General features: G+C 35.4%; 1 protein-coding gene across 1 annotated transcript in view; it reads left to right on the top strand.

Moving 5' to 3' along the window:
- The window catches only part of LOC104412381 (low-density lipoprotein receptor-related protein 1B-like), a gene marked incomplete at its 3' end in the record, with an annotated part of 30,320 nt that extends 9,062 nt beyond the window's left edge, over window positions 1-21,258 (top strand). The window contains exons 5-11 of the mRNA XM_010023092.1: window positions 4,513-4,635; window positions 6,347-6,487; window positions 9,111-9,236; window positions 11,017-11,133; window positions 11,753-11,759; window positions 14,236-14,399; window positions 21,058-21,258. Coding sequence (XP_010021394.1) covers window positions 4,513-4,635; window positions 6,347-6,487; window positions 9,111-9,236; window positions 11,017-11,133; window positions 11,753-11,759; window positions 14,236-14,399; window positions 21,058-21,258 — 879 coding nt within the window. The remainder of the gene's footprint in view (window positions 1-4,512; window positions 4,636-6,346; window positions 6,488-9,110; window positions 9,237-11,016; window positions 11,134-11,752; window positions 11,760-14,235; window positions 14,400-21,057) is intronic.
- Between the last annotated feature and the right edge of the window lie 720 nt (window positions 21,259-21,978).

The following is a 21,978-nucleotide window of genomic DNA, read 5'->3' as shown; positions in this document are numbered from 1 at the left end:
CCTGCTGAATAACATTTTCATATGTCCAGCTAGGCTTTCTCAGTGAAAGCCATTGAGATTAATACATGATTATTGAGTTCTGAGGTGCAGACAACCAACTTGTAATTGGTTTTTATGAGTATGCAGGCAGTGCTGAAAGCTTTGTCTTTCTGATATTGTAACATTAAATTTTCAGTTTCTAAATCAAACTGCAGTATGTGCAGTCCTGTGCTATGTCATTGTAACAATACGTCTCTTACCATAGATGCTTTTCATGGACTGTTTCTGAATTCCAAAGTCGTGTAAAAAGATGGGTGTTTGGGTTGGTTGTTTTTTGGTTTTGGAGGGTTTTTTAGGGCAAAATCTGCCCCAAAACCTATCCTTAAGTTGGTCGAATTTCATTAATTTAAAAATTAATGCAGTTGCTATTACTTTCCAAATAAGCTAACACCAGAGATAGAAGACTAAAATAATACTTCTTAGACACTGTTAGCTGAATGAGTGTAAATCTTAAGAAAGAGAATTTGGCTCATTAATGCATTCTTTGTTTGAAATTGCAATTGGAATTTTGTAAGCTAACTGCAGCCGTTAGGACATTCCCGTTTTGTCAGGTTGACCTTGCATTGTTCCTAAAGGAGCAGAAGCATTTATTTTAAAGTGAAGCTAATTTGTGTGGTTTTGTTCTAAAAAAGCAAGATCAAGGCTGAATTATCTGGTACAGAGAAAACCATGGTAGTTCATTTTATGGTATGAGTTGCATTTTACAGTTTATGTGAACATACCTTAGAAACATTTGGGTCTAATGTTCAAGTTACTGTTTGATGCTGCTGTTATTGTCACTGTCTACATAAGCAGAAACCATGTCAATTCAGTTTGGCATGGTTGAATAGAGAATGGTATTTTCATTAGGAGGTCTTCACAGGATACTTGACTGTGCCAATCATGCTTACCTTAGTGCTATTGGTAGCAACATTAAGCTGCTTCTGGTGTTTTAAGCAGAGGTGTTTTTCACTGCCTTTGTATCTCATGAGGCATGATACTCTTGCAGAGGAATGCTTTTTTTCTTGCTTTCAGAGATTAGAATTCGTTTTATTTTCTTAGGCTTAGTCTTTGGGTCTCTGTATCAGGAATACGTTAAAAAATGGGGAGCATGGTAATCCTAGGAGCTGGATTTACTGCCAGTATATGATCCTGCCAAGGCCTGTGGGTGTTCTTCCAGCCATGAAAGGGCAGATTGCTATTCATATGTAAATGATTCTTATCTAAATCCATTTACAGCAGTTAAAATAGCCTCTTTTGAAATCGGTTGATATTTTAGCTCCTCAGATTGTAAAGGAGAGCTGCTTGAGCCCCAGGCTGCTGCCTTTCATATGATCCTAAAAGTTGACTAATGCAACTTTAGCAGTACTTGAGGTTAGGTTTACAGGAAGGTGCCAGTGTAAATGAATACCCATGAAAGCATAGAAGTATGATGATTGCTAAGCAGCAATAAATACTTCAGCATATCTTTTAAATGAGAAGACTAAACAAATGTATGTAGTTGCCATAGATATTTTTGTGAAAATGATTTCAGAGGTGCAGTATGTAGCCTAATTCAAATGTATGCAAATGACAGGACAGCAGCTGTTTTAAAAGCTGGCAAAATATCAAAGATATGATAATATATTTGAAATTAGTTTTAAAACTTTGGGAGTATTTTAAGAACACTGATATAAAATAGCGGTTAGGAACAGCTGTTGAGGAAATTTAATTTAATAAATACTTGGTAGCTAAATGAGTTCCACAGCTTAATAAAGAGACTTAATCTGTTTGTACTGAATTTTAGGAGACATTTTGGCCTAGGAGTCTCTTCAGTGAGACTGATGGGGCTGAATGTCTCATTGGACCTTCAGTTTGAAGACTTCCTTAAAGCTCGCTTTATGAACCTTTTTATCTAGGATCTTGTTGCTTTAACTCTTGGTACTTGTATTTTCCTTGCCATCCTCTCTTTTATCACTTACTGAGCAAGTAACCTCCTGTGCTGTAGTTTGTCATTTCAATTATGAGGTTAAGTAGGAACTTTTAATCTTCAAGATGGACCAGTTGACTTTGATCTAGTGTTTTAATTTTGATTTTATCTTAAGTTTCCATTGGGCTTTTGGAATCGTCGTGTGTTTTGTAAGTGCTTTCTATATTTGTCTTCAAGAATAAAGCTATAGAATAAAAGACTGTTGTTTTTTTTTAGTGATCTGATTAACTAATTTATATTCTTTAATTAACTGCAAATTTCCTTGGCTTGTGGTCTATAATTTTGGATTTACTTTTGAAGCTCATATTTATGTTGGTTTGTTTTGGCAGCTTCTAATACCTTTTTAATCTCTGTGTTGCTGGCATTCTTTGATTCGTATAATGGGTGACCCTGTAAAGATGTAGAGAGTTTCAAGGCTAGTTTTTCTGAGGAGGTGGTGTACCTTAGGTTTTCCAAGACTTAGATGCAAATACATGGCTTACTCTTTTGGTTTTTTGTTCAAAATGTTTGGGTTTTGGTGAGCATAGATGTAATAAAGGAGTTGATTTTTGTACAGTGTTTTATGTCATAGTCAAAAACGTGAAAGCAAGATCCAACTGACGTGCGGAAAGCAGACTCCACAATCTGTAAGATTGTAGAGTAGGTATGTTTATTCAGCACCGGGCAGCACAAGGGTCGTCCCACAAAGCCGTGTGCGCCTGGCATAACAACTTGCTTCAACTTTATACAGTTAACTGTTACATATTCATAAGGTTTCCTATTGCACCTGTACATATGTATGACCTATCCCCACTTCGTATTAAAATTAGGGGTTTTCCCTCTTGCACCTGTGCAGTGTCTCCTGGTGGTGTTCTTCAGGAGTTGTGGGGGATGAAGGCCATAGATCTTCCTCAACATGCACTTTTCACCCCTTGGCTTTGCACATGCTCAAAGCTCTCCTGTGTTCTCTCCACACTGCAAGACCAGCTTCAGCCGGTTTACCAGGGATCAGTTCCCGCCAAAAACAACCCCCATCCATTTTCCCGCCAGTTCCAGGACTGCCCCCTGCAACAAGTCACAGCCCCATGAGATTACCTAGCCTACAATTCTCCATCTCACAACAAAGTATTTTGGAACTGCTTTATCTTAAAATCATTATCCAGCCCTAACATTTCATAAAGACTTCTAGTTTTTCCTGTTCATACAGCTCTGTTCTTGCCATTTTCCTTGCTCCTGGCCCAGTGAAAGTACAAGTTACCAAAGCAGCTTCTCTCAGCATTCTGTATTAATTTACGTGTTTATTTGAAAGTCTCATGGGGTTTTAATGGACTGCAGACACATTTGCTTCTAAGAAATGATGTAAGGTGGGTCAGAAAAAATCTAGGAATAGATAATTATGAAGTGCTCAAGGTCTGTATTGTAAGATGCATTGAGGTACATCTTAAAATTCTGAAAATTTTAAATTATTTGCTGGTTACATACCTGCACGTGCAGGTATGTCTGACAGGACAATTTAATATGCATGTTTGCAGCTACCTCTATGAAAGCTTAATATTTTATTTTCTATTAAAAGTGGTAGTACTTTGAGGAGAGAGAATTGTGTAGAGTCTGTTTAAACCCAGGAAGTTAAGCAATACTTTTTACACCTAAAAAAGAGGAGCAGAGGAAGGAACACCTACTTTTTACTAGAACAGGAAGATGAAATAAAGTAGTATTGATTTAAAGTTTCAGCAGATGTGAAGTTTTATAGCTTGTCTATTCATAGTCAGTTATCACCAGCACTTGAAATTAACAGATCTTTGATCATGAGAAGTTGAATGTCCTCAGCAGTGCTTATCTAAGCAATTAGGTCACCAAAGTGACACAAACAAAATTAGTAACGTTTGCTTCAGTGGGCTTTTGTTTTAAGTCTCCTTGCCTAAGGAATGAGGTAGTGAAAATGAAGCAGTCATTGCAGATGATTAAACCATCTGGCAGCTGTCAGTATCTTCATGTGAACAGCATACAGCTTTTGTGAAGAAACAATAACACAGAAAAAGAAGGCAGAGGAATAGCAAATGTGTTCAGAAAAGAGTAGTGGAATATCTGCCTTGTACTGTGTCTGCAATAGATCTCATTGTATTTTTAATTTCTGTTTCCTTTCTTTTTCTTGGTCTGCATTTGTAGTCACATTGTTTTAACATGTGCAGATGCCATTGTACTTCAGAACATTCCTTAATATTCTGTTTAATTTCTTAAAACAACTGTGTGCATGCAGCTGTGTCATTAAATATTTTGCAGTATTTATTCTCCTCATAAAAAAGAAATATGGAACATTGTGAGCTTATGGTATAGTTGTTTTTTATTCTTACAGGTTATTGCAAACTGTAACTAAAATAGTTTAAATATTATAAGCTGTAATAACCAAACTATGATAATAACCTGCCCCTAAAATGAGAGGAAAATAACTGTAAAAGTTCTTCATGTGCTTATGTTCTAAAAAAAAATAAAAAAATCTTCTAGTTCTAGCACAGCTGTTTTAAGTTGCTTTTTTCTCGTTTTCACAGGTGATAATGCATGTCGTGTTAATAATGGAGGCTGCAGCACTCTTTGTTTAGCTGTTCCTGGAGGCAGAGTTTGTGCCTGTGCTGATAATCAGGTTTTGGAGGAAAACAGTACAACCTGCAAGAGTAAGAATTTTAAAGAATACCTGAGTTGATACTACTGTTAAGGGATCAAGTCGAATCTGAAAATAAAACAAGAAAGTGCAGTCTCCTGAAGGCTTGTTGCGGTTCTGTAAGAGAAAGAAATACTCCTTGAATAAAGATTCTAATTGAAAAGTTTACTAAAAAATATTTTTCAAAGAAGACAAAATATTAACTACACAGTATTTGAGGATAAAACGCATTGGAAAATATTTCAGAATGTCTGATATGATAAAGCAGTTAATATTTCACCGTTCTCCTTTAAAGAATATCAGAAATACTAGAAATTTATCTATATAATTATATTAAATCTATATAAACTGGTTTCAGATTATAATATGGACTAAGTATCTTATATTGAAAGCTGGCATTGAAAATATTCATGCTGAAACTTCATAAAATGTCAAGCAGATATATTTTTGCATAATAGGTCGTAACACAGACTATGCAAATTTTGCAGTCTTTTGTGGGTTTTTTTTGTTTGTTTGTGGTGTTTTGTTTTGGTTTTTTTTTTCCTTTTATTTTGGTTGGTTGTTTTTGGGGGTTTTGTTTTGGTTTGGTTTGGTTTTTTTTTTGCATATCTTCCTTGGATATCTTCTTGGAAACACAACAAAAAAAAGTGTTGTTAATAAAATGTGGGGTTTTTGATTAAAAAGAAAATCTCAGATAATACAGGCATATTAAAATGTTTAGACTTGATATTTGTAACTTACTCAAAATTCTCCTTTTTCTTTTTCCTCATTAATCTATTTCTTCAAGTATAGTGTGTAAAACTGTGCATAGGTCTCCAGCAGTAAGCCTCATACAGATGAGTAAAGCATCAGGATTATTTCACAACAGGATGAACATTATTGAGCTTGCAGTTACCTTGAATTTGACCCAGATGCATGTCTGGCAGAGCCGTCACTGTTTCTTAAGAAAAATATTCTTCTTTTTAGCAGGAAGTACTGGAAAGTGGGCTTCTCACTAATAAGATGGAATGTAAGGATTAGGAAGAGAAGTTAGACAGACGCTTTCAGATCTGAAGGGAGCAGGATTCCTGCTTTTTCCTCAACACACTTCATTGCCCAGCTATTTCCAAGGACTTTTGTGTTCCTTATAGGGTCCTAGAGTGATGTGTGGTATTTACACATTAAACATTCTAAACCTTTTGTTGAGAAATTTATCTGTCTGGATTTATCAATAAGCTTGTAGCTTACTACTTAATTCTACCTCAGCAGAATCTTATCCTCTCTTCTTTGCTGAGTCTGTACCAGTACATAGTGCAGGTGTTTGAGTTGTTGCTTGGAAACAAGAATCAGCTTTTCAATAATCACTTTCTAGTCTTTTAGCATGCACCAGAATTTGGTCTGTGTCTGTAAGAATATTTTCACTGTTGATGAAGCATTGCAATATTTTAAACTGGTATTTTTATGCTATCACCTAGGCATCAATCTAAAAAAAAAAAACCAGTTTGAGTGCCATTCTGTTCAAAGCTTTTCTACTTACTAGAAGTGTATTACTTCAACCATACACTCAGATATGTGTGCTGCTACAGGCTTCAGAGGGAATTACCTTAAATATGCAAAGTTTACAAAAAAAAAACCTGTTCTGAAAAGTATTAACAGGAATCTATATCTATTTATGCAAAGGTAGTATTGCATTCTGTACGTATCAAGCTGATAAAATTAATGTGCTTCTTGGGTATTTTTCCTAGTTAAACATGGAGAAGTGCTACCACAGTTATGCAAAACTGAACAGTTTCAGTGCAACAATGAACGCTGTATCCAGGATCGCTGGCGCTGTGATGGGGATGATGACTGTCTGGATGGCAGTGATGAGCGTTCTGAAATTTGCTGTATGTATGCTCTTACGTTTTAACCCACAATTCATACTTTATTTTAACAATTGGAAACAAAATAATGTAAATCTGGGGGGAGTCAAACCAAAATGATAATTCTGAAGTAATTCATGTAAATGTTTCATTTTCTTCTTTTCCTGCATATTGTAATAGTACTCCACAGTCCTGGAAAATCTGCTATAATTGTTCCTTGCTGTTGAAATGAAAAATAATAGAAAATATCAATTACGCATCTCTGTCACTCCTGGAAGATACTTAGATAGCCTGCTATAAAATTAGAATTGCAGCAGTGAAAATTCCTTTCCTTGCTTAGTTTGCCACAATGCTTCCTATTTCTAACATTAGATCATTTCTCTAGATCACATCTGGTGTACTGAAATGAAAATACATCGTTTTTTTCCCTATCAGTTGTAGACATGAACTGATATGCTCTTCTAGTGTGCAGCATTGTTCTATGTGTCTGAAAACTCTTATGTCTCTCAGACTTGCCTCTTTGTCCTAAGCAACTCTAATTTTTATTTTATTTTTCTTTTCCAGTAGATTATATTGGTTTCATTGGATTTTGTTTGGGCTTGGGGTTTTTTTGGTGGGTTTTTTTTGGGTGGTGGGGGAGGGGTGTTTCAGTCATTGCTGTTCTCGGAACTTTGCCAAGTGATCTTAGGGGTTGGATGTCCAATACTGAATGTATTTACTTCTGCTGAGGCCTTTGTGAAGCTGTTTAGGTGGAGAGAATGTGCTTGTGAGGGTTGATAGTCCTTTTTAGACATCCGTGGGTAAATCTTCCCTGCTTCACACTGGCGTGGTGTTGCTGATACCTACTGAGCTGGTGATCGTGTGTAATACCTACATCTTTTTCTGTATGGCTGTTACGTAACCAGTTTGGGGATTTTTCCTTGCATTTATGTATTTTTGTAGCTCCATGTAGTAGTCTTTACTGATTTCAGTCCTAATCCTTTTCAAAACGTTTGCCCAGTTCTGAAATGTAGTACTTATTAACATTTTTATTTTGGTGTCAGGGGTTGTTACACTTAAATAAGGAGCTCAACTAATAATGACACTGACAAGAAAATCTTTTGGCAGGGTTGACTTGATTCTCATTTGAATTAATGTAATGTGAACCAATTCACTGATCAAAGCTTGTGTATAATTTCTCAGAGAATTTATATAGATACAAATTAAATTATAATCTGGTCCCAAATCTCTATGTGATATATAGTTTAAGTGGCCAGTATGATAAGATTAATCTCTTTTCAGCACTTGCTATAGTAACTTCAATAGTTCTTTTTTTTTTTTTTTAGGTAGAAATATTTGCAGTTATGAGTAGAATACACACATAATTAATATATGTAAGCAAAAGTTAAAGTACCATTTAAAACAATATCTATGTCTAGTATTAAAGTCAGATGTGAAGAAGTGTTAAATTTATAATTCTGTTACATGGATAAGTTTTATTCTACAGTCACATTGCCAACTAGGTTGTTTCGTAAGTATTATAAGACTTGGAACACCTTTCTGCTCAAATTATTAATCTTTGCTTCCATTGTTCTTGCACCCTCCACACAAAATACTCATGAAGGGTTCATGTGCTGTTGATACCACATTCACTCTCTGCTATTGTGAGTACGAAGAAAAGGTAGAAAGGTCAAAGATAAAAGCTACTGAAATGTCAAGGATAAACCTGCAAGACATCCTTTCATTTTAAATACTGTTTGTTTCCAGATACATCTTAAATTTTAAAAAAGAGACTGTGGATGGCCCAGTTGGTGGAAAATAATTTAAGATTATTTTCAACCCAGCACATTTGAAATTGTATAGTTTACTGCTCTTGTATAGATCAAGATTAGCAAGATCCACTAATAATAAATCTTGTTATTAGCATAAAAGAGGCAGAACATATGTACTTACTATAGCTGCAAGAGCAGGCCAGTAGTATTTACATAATTTCCATGCATTCAGTCTTCATCCTTTCCATGATGCTGGGCTAGTAAAAACACATTTGTGAGATACTTGGTCACTCCTGAATACCAGATTTTTCATCAGGTTTAAACGGTGTTGCATATTTCCCTTTCTGTCACGTACAATTTCGTGGTAAGTAAATAACAGATCTGTATATGGCCATTGACAGTAACGTGCATCATTTTAGAAGCATTTTATAACCCGTCCAAATCCCTGCTCGCTGTAGTATAATATTTTGGATATGCACAGAACTTGCACCTGTTCCTTCAATGTGTTGGGGTTTTTATATGCATTTCAGTTTGTAAACTTCATCACATTGATAAAATGGGATTGAGGATATTTTTCTTTAAATAAATAGCGACACTGTAAAATGCTGCTACCTTTTATCACTTAGCAGCTAGCAAAAGAGAATCTCCATGTTGATGCTAGTATGATAGGAGAATCTTTACTATGTATTGTTTAATTTTGAATTAAATACAGTAGTATTTTTAATTGACTGGTTTGCAACAGTTTTTATGTCATGGTGATCATGGTGACTGTATATACAGGGTAACCATACTAATTGCATCACCAGGGAATACCATTTAATGTATTATTTTCAGTGGGTTTTCTGTAATTATTTTTTCAGGGAAAAAAAACTTTTTTTTTTTTTTTCCTTCCCCAGTCAATCATAGTTGTCCTGACGATCATTTTAAGTGCCAAAATAATCGCTGCATTCCCAAGAGGTGGCTTTGTGATGGAGCTAATGATTGCGGTAATAATGAAGATGAATCCAGTAAAACCTGTTCAGGTAAAAATTTTACTTTTGAGAACTTCTGAAGTTCTCAAACTCCAGTTCCACAAACAGTTCAAGACTGCTCTGAACTGAACCAGTCTGCTACTAGTAATCTGATTATCGACATTTTAAATTAATTCACATTTTGATGCCACTGAGGCTGGAAATTAAATTGTATTTTCTTAATCTTTATTTTTGACTGTGATTGACAACATAATTCAGCACTTATTCTATCCGTATGGGTTGACTGTCAAAGCACTGCTTAGGTACAAAATTTTCCCTGCTAAATCTTTTTTTGGCAGTTAAAATTTTGTTTGTTAATATGCTGTGATGAGTGCCATGTCACTAGTAAATTTAATTTTATGCTGACCAAAGCATAACTAGTTAGTAATTTTCCCTTGGTATCTTGAAATTGTTTTCATTTCTAAGTTATTAACTGTTTAGTGGATTTTTAAGGAAATACCAAGATAAAAGATTGCTTGCTGGTTCCACTGCAGTAAATCATGGAGTTCCAAATCAGTCCATTGCTTGCATGGAAGTGGTGTTTAGTGCTTGTTGGTAGAGTACACTAAACAATCATTAAATACCTGCTGCACAAAATATATATTAATAAGCTGATGATTATTTTGAACTAAAATGCAGTGATAGACAGCATACAATGTGTATTAAAATATTCCCTGAACTCATTTTCCATGATTAAAATTTTCATGTATATAGTAACTAGTCTGGTTGTTTGTTGTACAAATTAGGTAAAAGGCACACTAGCAAAACCGCAGACCTATAGCGTCTATATAACCTCTCTGGTACTATTGTGGATTGTCATACAGCTTGATAACCCTTTGATATTCAACTGTTTTCTTGTAAGATAAGAGTTGGCTTTAAGACCATACTTTTTATCCCTATGTCAGTTGGCTATGGGTTGAATTCTGTATTCTTGTTTTTCTTTTTGTTCGTGCAGTGGCAAGCACTATTCATGTTTAAAAAAATACTTCTTCGAAATATTTGAAACTTGTATTCTTCTGTTGTATTTTACACTATTTCTATGAAGAAAAATGAAACTGGTAATCGATAATACCAAATGAACAAAAATTCTTTTGGTTATTGGGGTTTCTGATGTACCAGTCTTCTGGCATTGTAGTTAGGGGTTCACATTTTTAATACAAATTGTGAGTAATGTCAGCTTTATATGTTATTTTTATTAAAGTTCATCAGCTTTCAAAGTAATTTATGTAGTTACATACTATGGTTTCTTTTAGTGATCTTTATTTCTTCAGAAGACAGACGTAATTCCTTTTGATGGATCATTACAGTTTTGTATTTGCAAAAGCAGAGATTCTAAGAATGGTGAGGCCAGGCACATTATGATTCTTTTTCCATGTAAATAATAATTTTACTATATCATTGTTTATGAAATACAATTTGTTAATATCTCAATTGCTAGGTATTTTTATGCCCTGATGGTTGTTCACTTCAACTTTACAACTAATGGCATTTTAGCAAATATTACTACTTAGTTTTGTATAATTACATATAAAACTTCATGTTCTCATATGTTGGAGAAACCACTAAGAAATCTACCTAACATAGGTAGAATACAGTCCTGCAGGTGACCTCATTTTTCTCTGAAATCAAAGGAGGTGAATTATGTTTAGTCAGATCAGGTAAAGCATGCAGCAGGCCAAGAGATGTCCTCCAGACTTGCAGCTTCCATGTACAGACACACAACTTCTACATACAGAGCCCTAACAGATTGAGTCCATTTCCCTTGTATTTTTTGAGTGTTTTTTCTTGACAGCAAGAACGTGTCAGGTTGATCAATTTTCGTGTGGGAATGGACGCTGTATTCCAATGTCATGGCTGTGTGACAGGGAGGATGACTGTGGAGATGAAACTGATGAAATGACATCCTGTGGTAAGTGAGGTTTGGTTTGGTGTTTTGTTTTGGGTTTTTGTTTGTTTGTTTGTTTTTTTCAGGGAAAGAAGTAAAATGATTCTATAAAAAAGTTAAACATATAAGGATCTCACATGAATTGTCAGATATTAAAAATATGAAGAGCCTTTTTGGTTTTGTATGAGCTGATAATATTTTTTCTGAAATGGCAAATACAATTTATTTGATTAATAAATAAACCCAAACCAAAGGCTGCATTTTATATTAATAAGTTTTTAACTACAATGCCAAATATGCAGCACAATATCTTAACACTTTTCTAATTTACAGCCCCTATCAAATACTGTCACCCTCAAAAAATGACCTGTAACTCAGCCACATACCACATGATGTGGGCTCCTGCACGTATTCTGGATGTCAATAAAGTCAGACTGTTTTAAGTCTGAACAGAAGGTTATTTTGGCATATTTTTCAGAAAAAAGTAGTCTTCATTTTTTATAAACATGAGAGAGTATCAGCAGCTCTGCTAACTGCTGCTTTACTGAGATACTGCAGGAAGAGGTGTGTTCTCTGTAATTGGCGGCTTCCAAACAATTAAGGTTTTTGTAAGTCAGCATGACTGCCTTCCTCTGTTTGACAGCTCGCAGGTAAGTGCTGCGAGTCTGAGAGCAAAAGGGTCAACGAGTTGTCTGCAAAATACTGTATCATGGTGTGTTCCCTGTTTACAACTTTTTTTTATGTAAATACATATATTGAAGATATAGTCTGTATCAGTCATCAAGCTATAGTAACTAGTCATAAATATTAGCATGCTTAGTGGCAAAGACAGCCCTGGTCCGATGGGAATGTAGGTTCATATTATATGACAAAGAATAAGGCATTTCAGTGGTCTGTATTGAAGAAGGATAACATTTGGAGTAGTATTTACAGTTAAAAGCTTTTTTATCCTCTCCTTTTGGTGTTACACATTTTTTTTTTCTCTCTAGATAAGTATGTCAGGTGAAAATGTTTCATACAATACACTTGTGTAATTTATGCATGTAGTAAGGTGGAAGAATATTACTGAATAGGATATACATTAAATAGTTTTTGTTTCTTTTTGAACACTTCCGCAGAATTCCCAACGTGTGAGCCACTAACTCAATTTATATGCAGAAATGGAAGATGCATTAGCAGGAAATGGCTCTGTGATTCAGGCAAGTATCAAGTGTTCTATATCTGCAATGGATATGGTAGATCTTGCATAAATATTGCGTTGATACCCACTCTTTTCTTCTGAGGCTGATATTGCCAGTTTGGTTTGTGAGTGGTCAGAGAATAAATACAGTATTTTTAAATTACTGACCTGACCTAGAAAGCAGCAATATTGAAGCTTTATAGAAGGAATGATGCAGAGGATGATATGGTAATAATTGCAAACAGTATATTCTGTAGAATGAAGTGTGATTGAAACTTTCATTGTTGGGGAAAAAAAAAAAAAGAAAAGCTAAACTTTTGCTTATGAAAGCATTTTCTATTTTTAGAAAACAAAATAGTTCCAGTGACCAAAGTATCTGATTTTTTTGTTGTTGTTGTTTATGGGTAAGTTCAATTTAACAAACAGCGTAAATCAAGAGGGATGGCTAGGACGATGTAGTTCTTTTGTCTGAAAGAGTACATATTTGAATGACAGCTGTTAAAATGAACCTTCTCTCACAGCTTGTGATGGGGGAGTGGTGTCATGCCAGTCTTAATAACATTGGGTTGGTTCTTCATCCACCATAGCATTTATTGTTACTATGATTTTATGTGGCTGACAGGAATTCATAGCTGGAAGTGGACAGATTCCCCAAATTATCACAGTGTGCTTGCTCAAATTCTCTGCAAGGAGACCCTCTAGCGTCAGCCTGACATATTTATCTTTCCCTGTTTTGGCAATCACAATCAAATTACAGGAATTGCCTTTAAGATTTTTGTAATGACTACAACATTAGAGTAATTAGGAACTACATTCCAGCATTATTTATGTGCTGCCATCTTTCTTCACCTTGCACTGTTCCAAGTACATGGAAATAAAGTTTGCAATAGTATTGAAAAGAAGTTCTGACATCAGGTTTTCATTTATGTTTATATGAAGTGCTTTGTGAGTGTGATTAACTGTCTAAGTTAATGAATCACTGAGAATACTGTATGGAAGCCTGGGTAGTTAGACGTGAGTAAAGAAATTAAGAAAATTCACAGCCTTCTCGTGCTTGCTGGTGTCTGTGACTGAATAACTGTGAGGAAGTGTAAGAGGTTAGATTATCCAAAGTGGCAGAGTCATGTGCTGTTTGTGGATTAAAGAATTACTCACATTAGAAATAATTTTACCCTATGTTTGCAGGCAGTAAGCATGCTATTTTATTTACTGGATGTTATTTTTATTCTTGCCTTCTCAAAAATATTTGTTTCTCCTCATATCTTTTATTCAGATTTTTTTTTATCTTACTATATTATTTAAAATAAAAAATATTTGCAGATGACGACTGTGGTGATGGAAGTGATGAACTAGGCTGTATTCACTCATGTTCTGCTGATCAACTCAGATGTTATAATGGTAGATGTATTCCAAGTCATTGGGCATGTGATGGTGACAATGACTGTGGAGATTTCAGTGATGAAACCAAAATAAACTGCAGCAAGGAAGGTTAGTTGCTTTTCCTCTTCTTACATTTTAATACATACAAGCACAGAGAATACTTTATTATAACTACAGAGGACCCATCTTCAGTCAATGAAAAAAGAGGATGGGCTTACAGCACCAGGAAAACTTTATCAGCCTTGGTCCTCCTTACATCTCTAAATTCATTCTTGTCTGACAGCAGTGCAAAAAAAAAAATAAATTGGTATTTACACTGAGTTTGTGGTGGATGGCAGAGTGAAGGGAATGAGCAGGATAAGAAAGAGCTCATCTTGGAGCTTGCATTAGAGTGATGAGTTAAGAAGGAGTAGTGAGTTTTGAGTATTATGCTTGGGTACTTTTGATTTTGTCTTTGGTTAAGAAGGGGGATTCTAAGTCATTGTAGGCTTGGCATGGAAGAAACTCATATGAGCAAATTCTTCGGTGTAATTCTTGTTTTTCTAAGAAACTCCCTCTCCTGGAAGATGCAGTGGGAAGGAGTTTCAATGCAGTCCTGATGGGAACTGTGTTCCTGAGTTGTGGCGCTGTGATGGAGAGAAGGACTGTGAAGATGGTAGTGATGAAAAAGGCTGTAATGGAACTATACGACTGTGTGATGAAAAAACGAAGTTCTCCTGCAAGAGTACAGGTATAAGCTTGCATGTATGTTTTGCAGTCATTCACTCATTATGTGTGCATCTGTCTGTGTGAATGCTATTTGAATACTGCTTAATACTACTGAGGTGATGTTACCTATTGTGCTAATACCAGAAAAATACTGTTAATATACTACTTCTAACCTATCTAATATTTTACGATATAAAATGGATGGGGTGTGAGATTACTTAAAGCGGAAACTGTTCTGTATGATATTACGTCAGGACAAATACTTAAATTTAGCGTTCACGGGTACTGAAAAGTCCAAGTATTTTCTTCTATTTTCCAACTTTGGATCCAGAAATAAGTTGATTTAAATGGTATAAAGTAATTAGCTAGAAGACTTCAAAGAATTAGAACTACAGCACTGGAAATTACAACCTTAGTATTGAAAGAAAAATACATTCTGTGAGTGTGTTTAAAATAAAATTTTGCTAAGTGTACTGCATTGAAAGATGTGAAAAGAATGTGACAATCTTGTATGAGAATATTTTGCAAAATAATGGTTTGATGGAACATTTTCTGAAGGGACAGTCCAGTTAGGAAAAAATTAATGCATGTCAGCAATGTAGTCATCTTTTAATAGTTTCTTTCAAAGCTTAATTAAGTATTAGGGATAAAATAGCTTTCAAAGCAAAATTTAATTCAAAAATGTAATAAGCAGCACTGTTGTTGTCATTACACAACTGTAATTATTACAGGAGAGAAGAACCCATTCTAATGCCTGTATTACATATAAGCATGATAGATATTCCAGTCTGGTTATGTGAGCTCTGTCCAAAAGTATTTGTGAACATGTGTGGATACAGTTAAGATGCTTTATTCAAATCTACAGCATGAGCAGAATTAATTTTTAATATGTGAATTACTTTGGGAGGTGTCAGAAAAGCTTGGAGGTTTGCTGCTACTTGGGTTTTTAAATTCTAGAAATCATAATGTGTGGGTAAATAAATATGGAATACTGAATCTTGTCTAAATAAAACACTTACTTTTGTGTTCTTACAGTTTCCATAAAGATGGATAGAACAAGAAGCAGTTAAATGAAACAGCTTAAATAAGTAAAAAGATTATTCACTTTTAATAGGTTTGTTTCCTGAAATAGGCTGATAGGAACCCTGACACAGGAAATACACTTTTTGCCTGTTACTGTGTCTTTCGTGGTGCTTAAATGGGGAACAAGTCTCAAACTACATTGCCTCATTACACACCTACCTATGTTTAGTTGTGCACAAGGACAGCAATACCTCAATCATTTTATCGGAAGAAGCATGAAATGTGACTTTTCTGGCTGCCACATATAAATACAGCAAAAAAGTTCTTGTCATCAAGCATTTGCTAAATTCAAGGGTATATGGCATTGATTGAGAGGAAGATGCAATTATGCTTATTGGTTGTGTGAAAACATCACTTTAGAAATCAGTTGTAATAGTTTAATCCATTTTTTTTTTTTCTTTCACTATTTTTCTTCCATCAGTCCGGGAAAGAGCAAAATCACTATTCTGGAACAGGCATGTTGGTAATGCATTGGAAGACAAAACAGCAAAAGCAAACTTTTGTTTATCTACTTTTCAGTAGCATTCATATAGTAGGATAAAGAAGTAATAATTGTTTTCTGAGAAACATTTTCTGTCATGATCCTTTCAGGTTTCAGAATGCACATAATTTTCTCTGTGGATTATTTAAAGAAACAATACTGTCTGGCTTCCACACTTACGGGAATTGTTCATGTGAGGAGAAGGGAGAAATTGGCTAATTCTTCGATTATAGACTGCTTAGTGGTGGTATCTAATTTCCTAATAGAGAATATGATGGGTCTGGGTAGAAATGTGTGTATGGGGGGAGATAGAAGAGCCAATACATTTTGAGGGCAGTGACAGTTGGTGAGAACAGCAATAGTGAATGTTACTGCCCTCTTTTTTGCTTACTTTTTTTTTTTTTTTCTTACTTTTTTTTTTTTTTTTTTTTTTTTTTTTTTTTTATTTTTTTTTTTTTTTTTTTTTTCCTGTTTATGGCTGTAAATAGCAGCTGCAGGGTCTTTTCCGTCACAGTGCCACAGGCATGAGTATGATATTGCAATTTCAGCATTTGTCAGCCTTCAGCCAAAGATTTATCTGCTTTAGATTAATGGTGGTCTTGAGAACCCATCATATCTAGCCCCTTTTCTGGTATGCGTTTACGAATATCCAACAGAGGATATTTTATAACTTATATAGATAGCCTTCTAGTAACTTGCCTCTAATAGTTGAACATTTTTTCCTAATAAGTCATCTGAATCTTTACTGCAAGCTGTTGATTCTCTTCATCTTTTCACTGGTATAAAAATATTTTGAATATGAAAGATTTCTGTCATGTGTCTCCTTAACCACATTATTTATTGAATAAACAAATACTTTTTTTTTCCACTTGCGTATCTTCTGGGTTTTTTTGAACATGTAATATTTATGTTGGTCTCACTGGAGCTTTCTGACCTGTGCAGTTCTTGAGCTGTGGTGTCCTAAGTCAGCCAAAATGCTGCAGGGCACTTGAGTGAACAGATTTCAGAGCGACATTTCTAATTTTTCCAAGAACATTGCATGGTTGTTTGTGGTGAAGTGTGATGAAAAATATAGTAGAGTTTCCACAGCAGTAGAATATGAGATGCAACAAATATCTGAGTGAGACTGGCTACTGTTGGGCTGCTTCTAGCCAGTTATTTTCTACTTTTAAATTAGATTAGAATTCTTTTAAATTAGGCTAGACTTAATTAGATTAGACCAAGATCCAACTTCCTATTTCAAATCCTGATTCTGTCCTCCAAAAATTATTATAGGCTGAGTTTTATGTACTACATAAATCTATCCTTTTTATTATATCTCTCTATTTTGAAGTTTGTATTACTGGACCAGGAACAGAACCTGTGCAGTCTCAGAAAGTTATCTAATTATTCTAATGTTAATAATCAAGTTCATTTTAAAGATAAATGCAAGAGCCATGTATACTTCAGTTTAGTAAACAGTAAATCTGAACTGTAATGTGTATTTGTCATACTTGCTGCTTTTTTGTATCTATTTCAAGAAGCAGTTAATTTTGTATCTATCTTACCATTTTTATTGCTACCCTGAGGGCTATTATTTTATCCTTTTTTCCTCACATGTTCTTATGTGTTAATAACATACTGGATTGAGCGGTGGGGATGAGGAGGGAAGAAGTAAGATTTCTTTGGAGTGGATCATAAGGAATGTACATAGACAGGAAGTCAAAGGATGGGTGATCACAGTGATACTGGAAGAGGAGAGCAACAGCAATTGTACTGGATGGATGGGAGTGTAAGAGTCAAGATACAAGTATGTGACAATTAGAGAAGGCTGGAGAAGTTGATACTGAGAAAGATGATGATGAAGAAATTGGTAGGGCTGCCCTACAGATTCTGTGGGGGTTCCTGAGGAGGAGAGGGTTACTGTGGAGAGATATGGCATGAGAGTTTTTTTTAAAGAGGAGAAGATTTAGTAAGAACATCAGAATGGATACATAGAGGCGTTCTAAGAATGGAAAGCGTATTGCTCAGAAGGTGTGTTTACTAGTGTTGCTTCCGCTTGTTCCCTGCCTGCTCTGCCTCCTCTCTCACCATTAGATCTTTAGAGCTGCATATCTTATGCAACTACTTTAGTAACCCTTTTGGACATAATGATGGTTCAGAATGATGAAATTTCTAACTTGAGTGGTGGATTTAATTGACGCTAAAAATGTAAATAGAAACCACCATAGCAAGTAAACTAGAAAACTATACATGTTGCTACAGTACTGGTTTTATTCTCAGTTCATAGTGCTGTTGTTTTCTGTGGTAACAGCTGTCCTTGTTTAGGCCCTGAATTTTTTTCTTCTGTCTCATCCAAGAGACATGTATAAACATCTGCTGTCTCCTAATAGCTTTTAAAACACAGAAATTACCATCTTCTTGAAACGATGTAGTTGAGTCTAAGTCTCAGGTGTGTTCTACAGGACAAGCAAGATTATCAATTTATAACCACAACGTTTGGTTAAATGTGTCAGAACATTGTTTCATTTTGATGGGAATGAGGTTGAGTCCATTCTGTAAGTTAGGAAGGCGACACAGCTGTAGGCAGCAAGAATTAACAGTAAGAGGAAGCTGAATGCAATTACACTCCATCAAAGTAGTTTTCCTACAGTAAAATACATAATCAGTTGAAAAACTTCCTGGGCTCAGTATCTCAACAAAGACTGACCAGTATATAAAAAGTTAATTCTGTCATACTTGCTAATATTTGTAGGAAATAAAAAATGTTGGAAAAGCATTTTGATCTGGCTTTCCCAAGTACTACTTACTTCAGAAATTTTGATTCACTACTTTACATATATTTTTGTGTTACACAAAAAAGCCGTGGAAAAGAACAGATATATCCATTGAGACAGTTAATATATGATGGAATTTTACTAAAAATGTTCCTGGAAACCAAAAACGTAAATTTCAATAACAGTCAATAAAGCAAAAATACTTCAGTGGGTTTTAAGGAATTATTTCAAGACAGTCATAATACTTCATTAAGCCCATCTCTTTAGAATTTTGGCAAAGATTATTTCCTTGAATATATATTCTACTTAAGAACATGTCACAGCTATTGTAGTGGAAGATTAATCTTTCATTATAAAATATATCTTCATTAAAGTAAGAGGCAGTAAAACTGATTTGCTCTGTAAACATTTGTATGTATAAAAGATTAAAAAACAGATTAGGAGCTCTACTGGAAGCAATGGCAATTTACTTTGAGATCTGGTTAGTTTGCTTGATGCTGGTATTTTCCATTAGCTTTCATTCTACTGCTGTGTTATAATAATATATAAAAATCAATTATCATTTCAAGGTAATAAAGAATATAGACACTTTTTTTAAATGCTTGTGGTTGCATGTAAGGATAAACCACGTATATAGCATGCATACAACTTTGTTTCCTTGTGTCTGTGCAATTCTGGTTTTTCATTGTAGGATATTTGGGACTTTGGCGACTATAAAAAATGGTGAAAGCTTTTCATGCTAATTGACACCACTTCCTGTTTAAGTTTTCCAGGTGACTGCACTGGCAAAATGATATTGTGTTGCTTGAAACCACACTCTGTAGTTTGTATTTTGCCCTGTTGTCACTGTTTGAGGACATTAGCACCCTTCCCATTAAAAGATGACTAAAATATAAAATGAAAAGTTTTATGTTAATCTCAACCAAATATTTCCTTTAACGGAAACTGAAATCTACTACTATATTATGGCAGATAGTAGGGACAGTCGCTACATTGTGTGTACAGCAGTATAGAATCCATTTTGAGGTGGTTTTATATTGAACCGTGTCACAGCCAGTACAGGGTAAAAGACTGCCTGTAGCAGACTTGATGCTGGGCTGCATTAAAGAGGCAGCAATATTAGCATTTGATTATTTTACACAATGACTCACTTGCTTCCCCCACAAAGTCGTGATCAGTCTCAGCTTCCTATTTGGAGGATTGTTGCTAAACTGGGAAGGGTGAGCTGAAAGTCATGGCAGTTCATGCTGTGCAACAGGTTGCACTTACCAGTCTTAGGCACCATCAGTCAGTCCCTGGGCATTCACCAGCATTGTTGTCAATGGATCTAGACATTTCCAGGATCTTCTTTTCCATTCCAGACTGATTTTTCTGTACCTAAATAGTTTATAGGCAGAAACACAGTGCAAGCTCAGCTTCCTAACTTGTGGTCCTTCGTGTTGTCTCTTTATTAGTCAGAGAATGAAGTACATGCCACTTCAGTCTACGTGTTACCAAAACTTATAACTAGCCCATACTGGTTGTAGCTAGCAAGTAACAAGTTTATGCTTGAGAGCTGAAAACCAGTTTGGGACAGGAGCACTCACAGATGCACACCTGGAAGTGGTAGCATTCGCAGTCTCAGTTACTTTTCACTGAATAAAATCCCTGGGTTTGGGTGATGCTAATCCAATACCTGTATGTTTTTTAAAGATCAACCCCCCTTTCCTAATCAAGAGGCTGCCTCTAGACATTGATGGTCAGCAGAAAAGTTCTCCCTCCCCCCACCTTTGGAGGAGTGAAAGAAATGATCTGAACCCTGATTTGATAAAACTGAAATCATCAAGGAAGTTTCATCTGCTGTAGTTTATTTATCTGAAAGATGATCATTTACCTGACATCATCTGGGAATGTATTGTGTATACTTTCTGGAAAGATTTTGTTTCTGAAACCCGTGCTAATAGACTTACATTGAAATGTAGCTCCTATGGCAGGCTCTTGGACTAGAAGATAGGGGAAGAGAGATGAAGAGAAGCAGAATTAAAAAGAAACACAATGTAAAGCTTTTTATTATAATTTGTAATATTTAACAGATTAGGAGGCTGTGTCCTGCCTGTATACAGTTATATTCAGCATAGAATAGCTAGGATTGATGTTGTTTGGAGAATTACTGTCAACATTGATTTGGATGATGCTTCAGAGTGTAAGTAAAAGTTCTTCTTCTTTCTCTTCATCTAAGAGGAAAGTGCTATTAATAGAAAGCATAATAAAACCAAATATCTGTGTAATGCTACTGAAGTTTTTGTTGGGTTTTTTTTTTTTTTTTTCCTAAAGTTTGCTTTCGGTCTGATTTCCTGTGTTTATTGTCTCTTTTCTCCAAGGGAGATGCATTAGCAAAGCATGGCTATGCGATGGCGATATTGATTGTGAGGATCAGTCTGATGAGGATAATTGCGAGGGCTATATGTGTGGACCACCAAAATACCCTTGTGCTAATGATACCTCCATCTGCCTACAGCCTGAGAAGCTCTGCAATGGGAGAAGAGATTGTCCTGATGGATCTGATGAAGGCGATCTTTGTGGTACTTTTTTTAGACACATTTTCCTGATATTGTTTGTCATAATATTTTTTACCTAAAAAACAGATGTCATGTCTATCTTCATGAAATGTTATTATAGTAGTTTACAGGATGATTCTTTACTTCAGTCAAACTGGGTTTGTGCTTGAAGTATTAGTTTTCTTCAAGTAAGGGAAAACATAGTTCTAAGGTAATTCCTTAATTTCCTAACCCCTTAAAATACTCCTGGAGAAAAACAATTTAAAAGGCTCTGCTATATACGAAAGGATAAGCTAATTTGCAGCTCTGTCTAACTACAAAAGCTTGAGTTCTCCTTTTGATGCAGCTCAGTATACAGCTGGCTTTCTGGGCTGTATGCACACACCACACTGCTGGCTCATGTTCAGTTTCTCTTCATTCAATACCCCCAAGTCCTCCTTTTTAGGACTGCTCTCAATCTACTCCCTTCCCAGCCTGTATCTGTGCTTAAGACTGCCCTGACCCACGTGCAGGACCTTAACACTTGGCCTTGTTGAACTTCCTGAGGTTTGCACGGGCCTATCCTCTAGATGGCATCCCCTCTCTAGTGTGTCAAATGCACCACACAAACTGGTGTCATCAGAAAGCTTGCTGAGGATGCACTCAATCCCACTGTCCATGTCAGTGACAAAGATGTTAAATGGCGCTAATCTCAATACTGACCCCTGAGGAATGCCACTCATCACAGGTCTCCACTTGAACATT

Source organism: Nestor notabilis, unplaced genomic scaffold, assembly GCF_000696875.1.
Source record: "Nestor notabilis isolate BGI_N333 unplaced genomic scaffold, ASM69687v1 scaffold5481, whole genome shotgun sequence".
In the NCBI taxonomy this organism is placed as follows: Eukaryota; Metazoa; Chordata; class Aves; order Psittaciformes; family Psittacidae; genus Nestor; species Nestor notabilis.
This window is presented reverse-complemented; position numbering and strand designations above follow the sequence as displayed.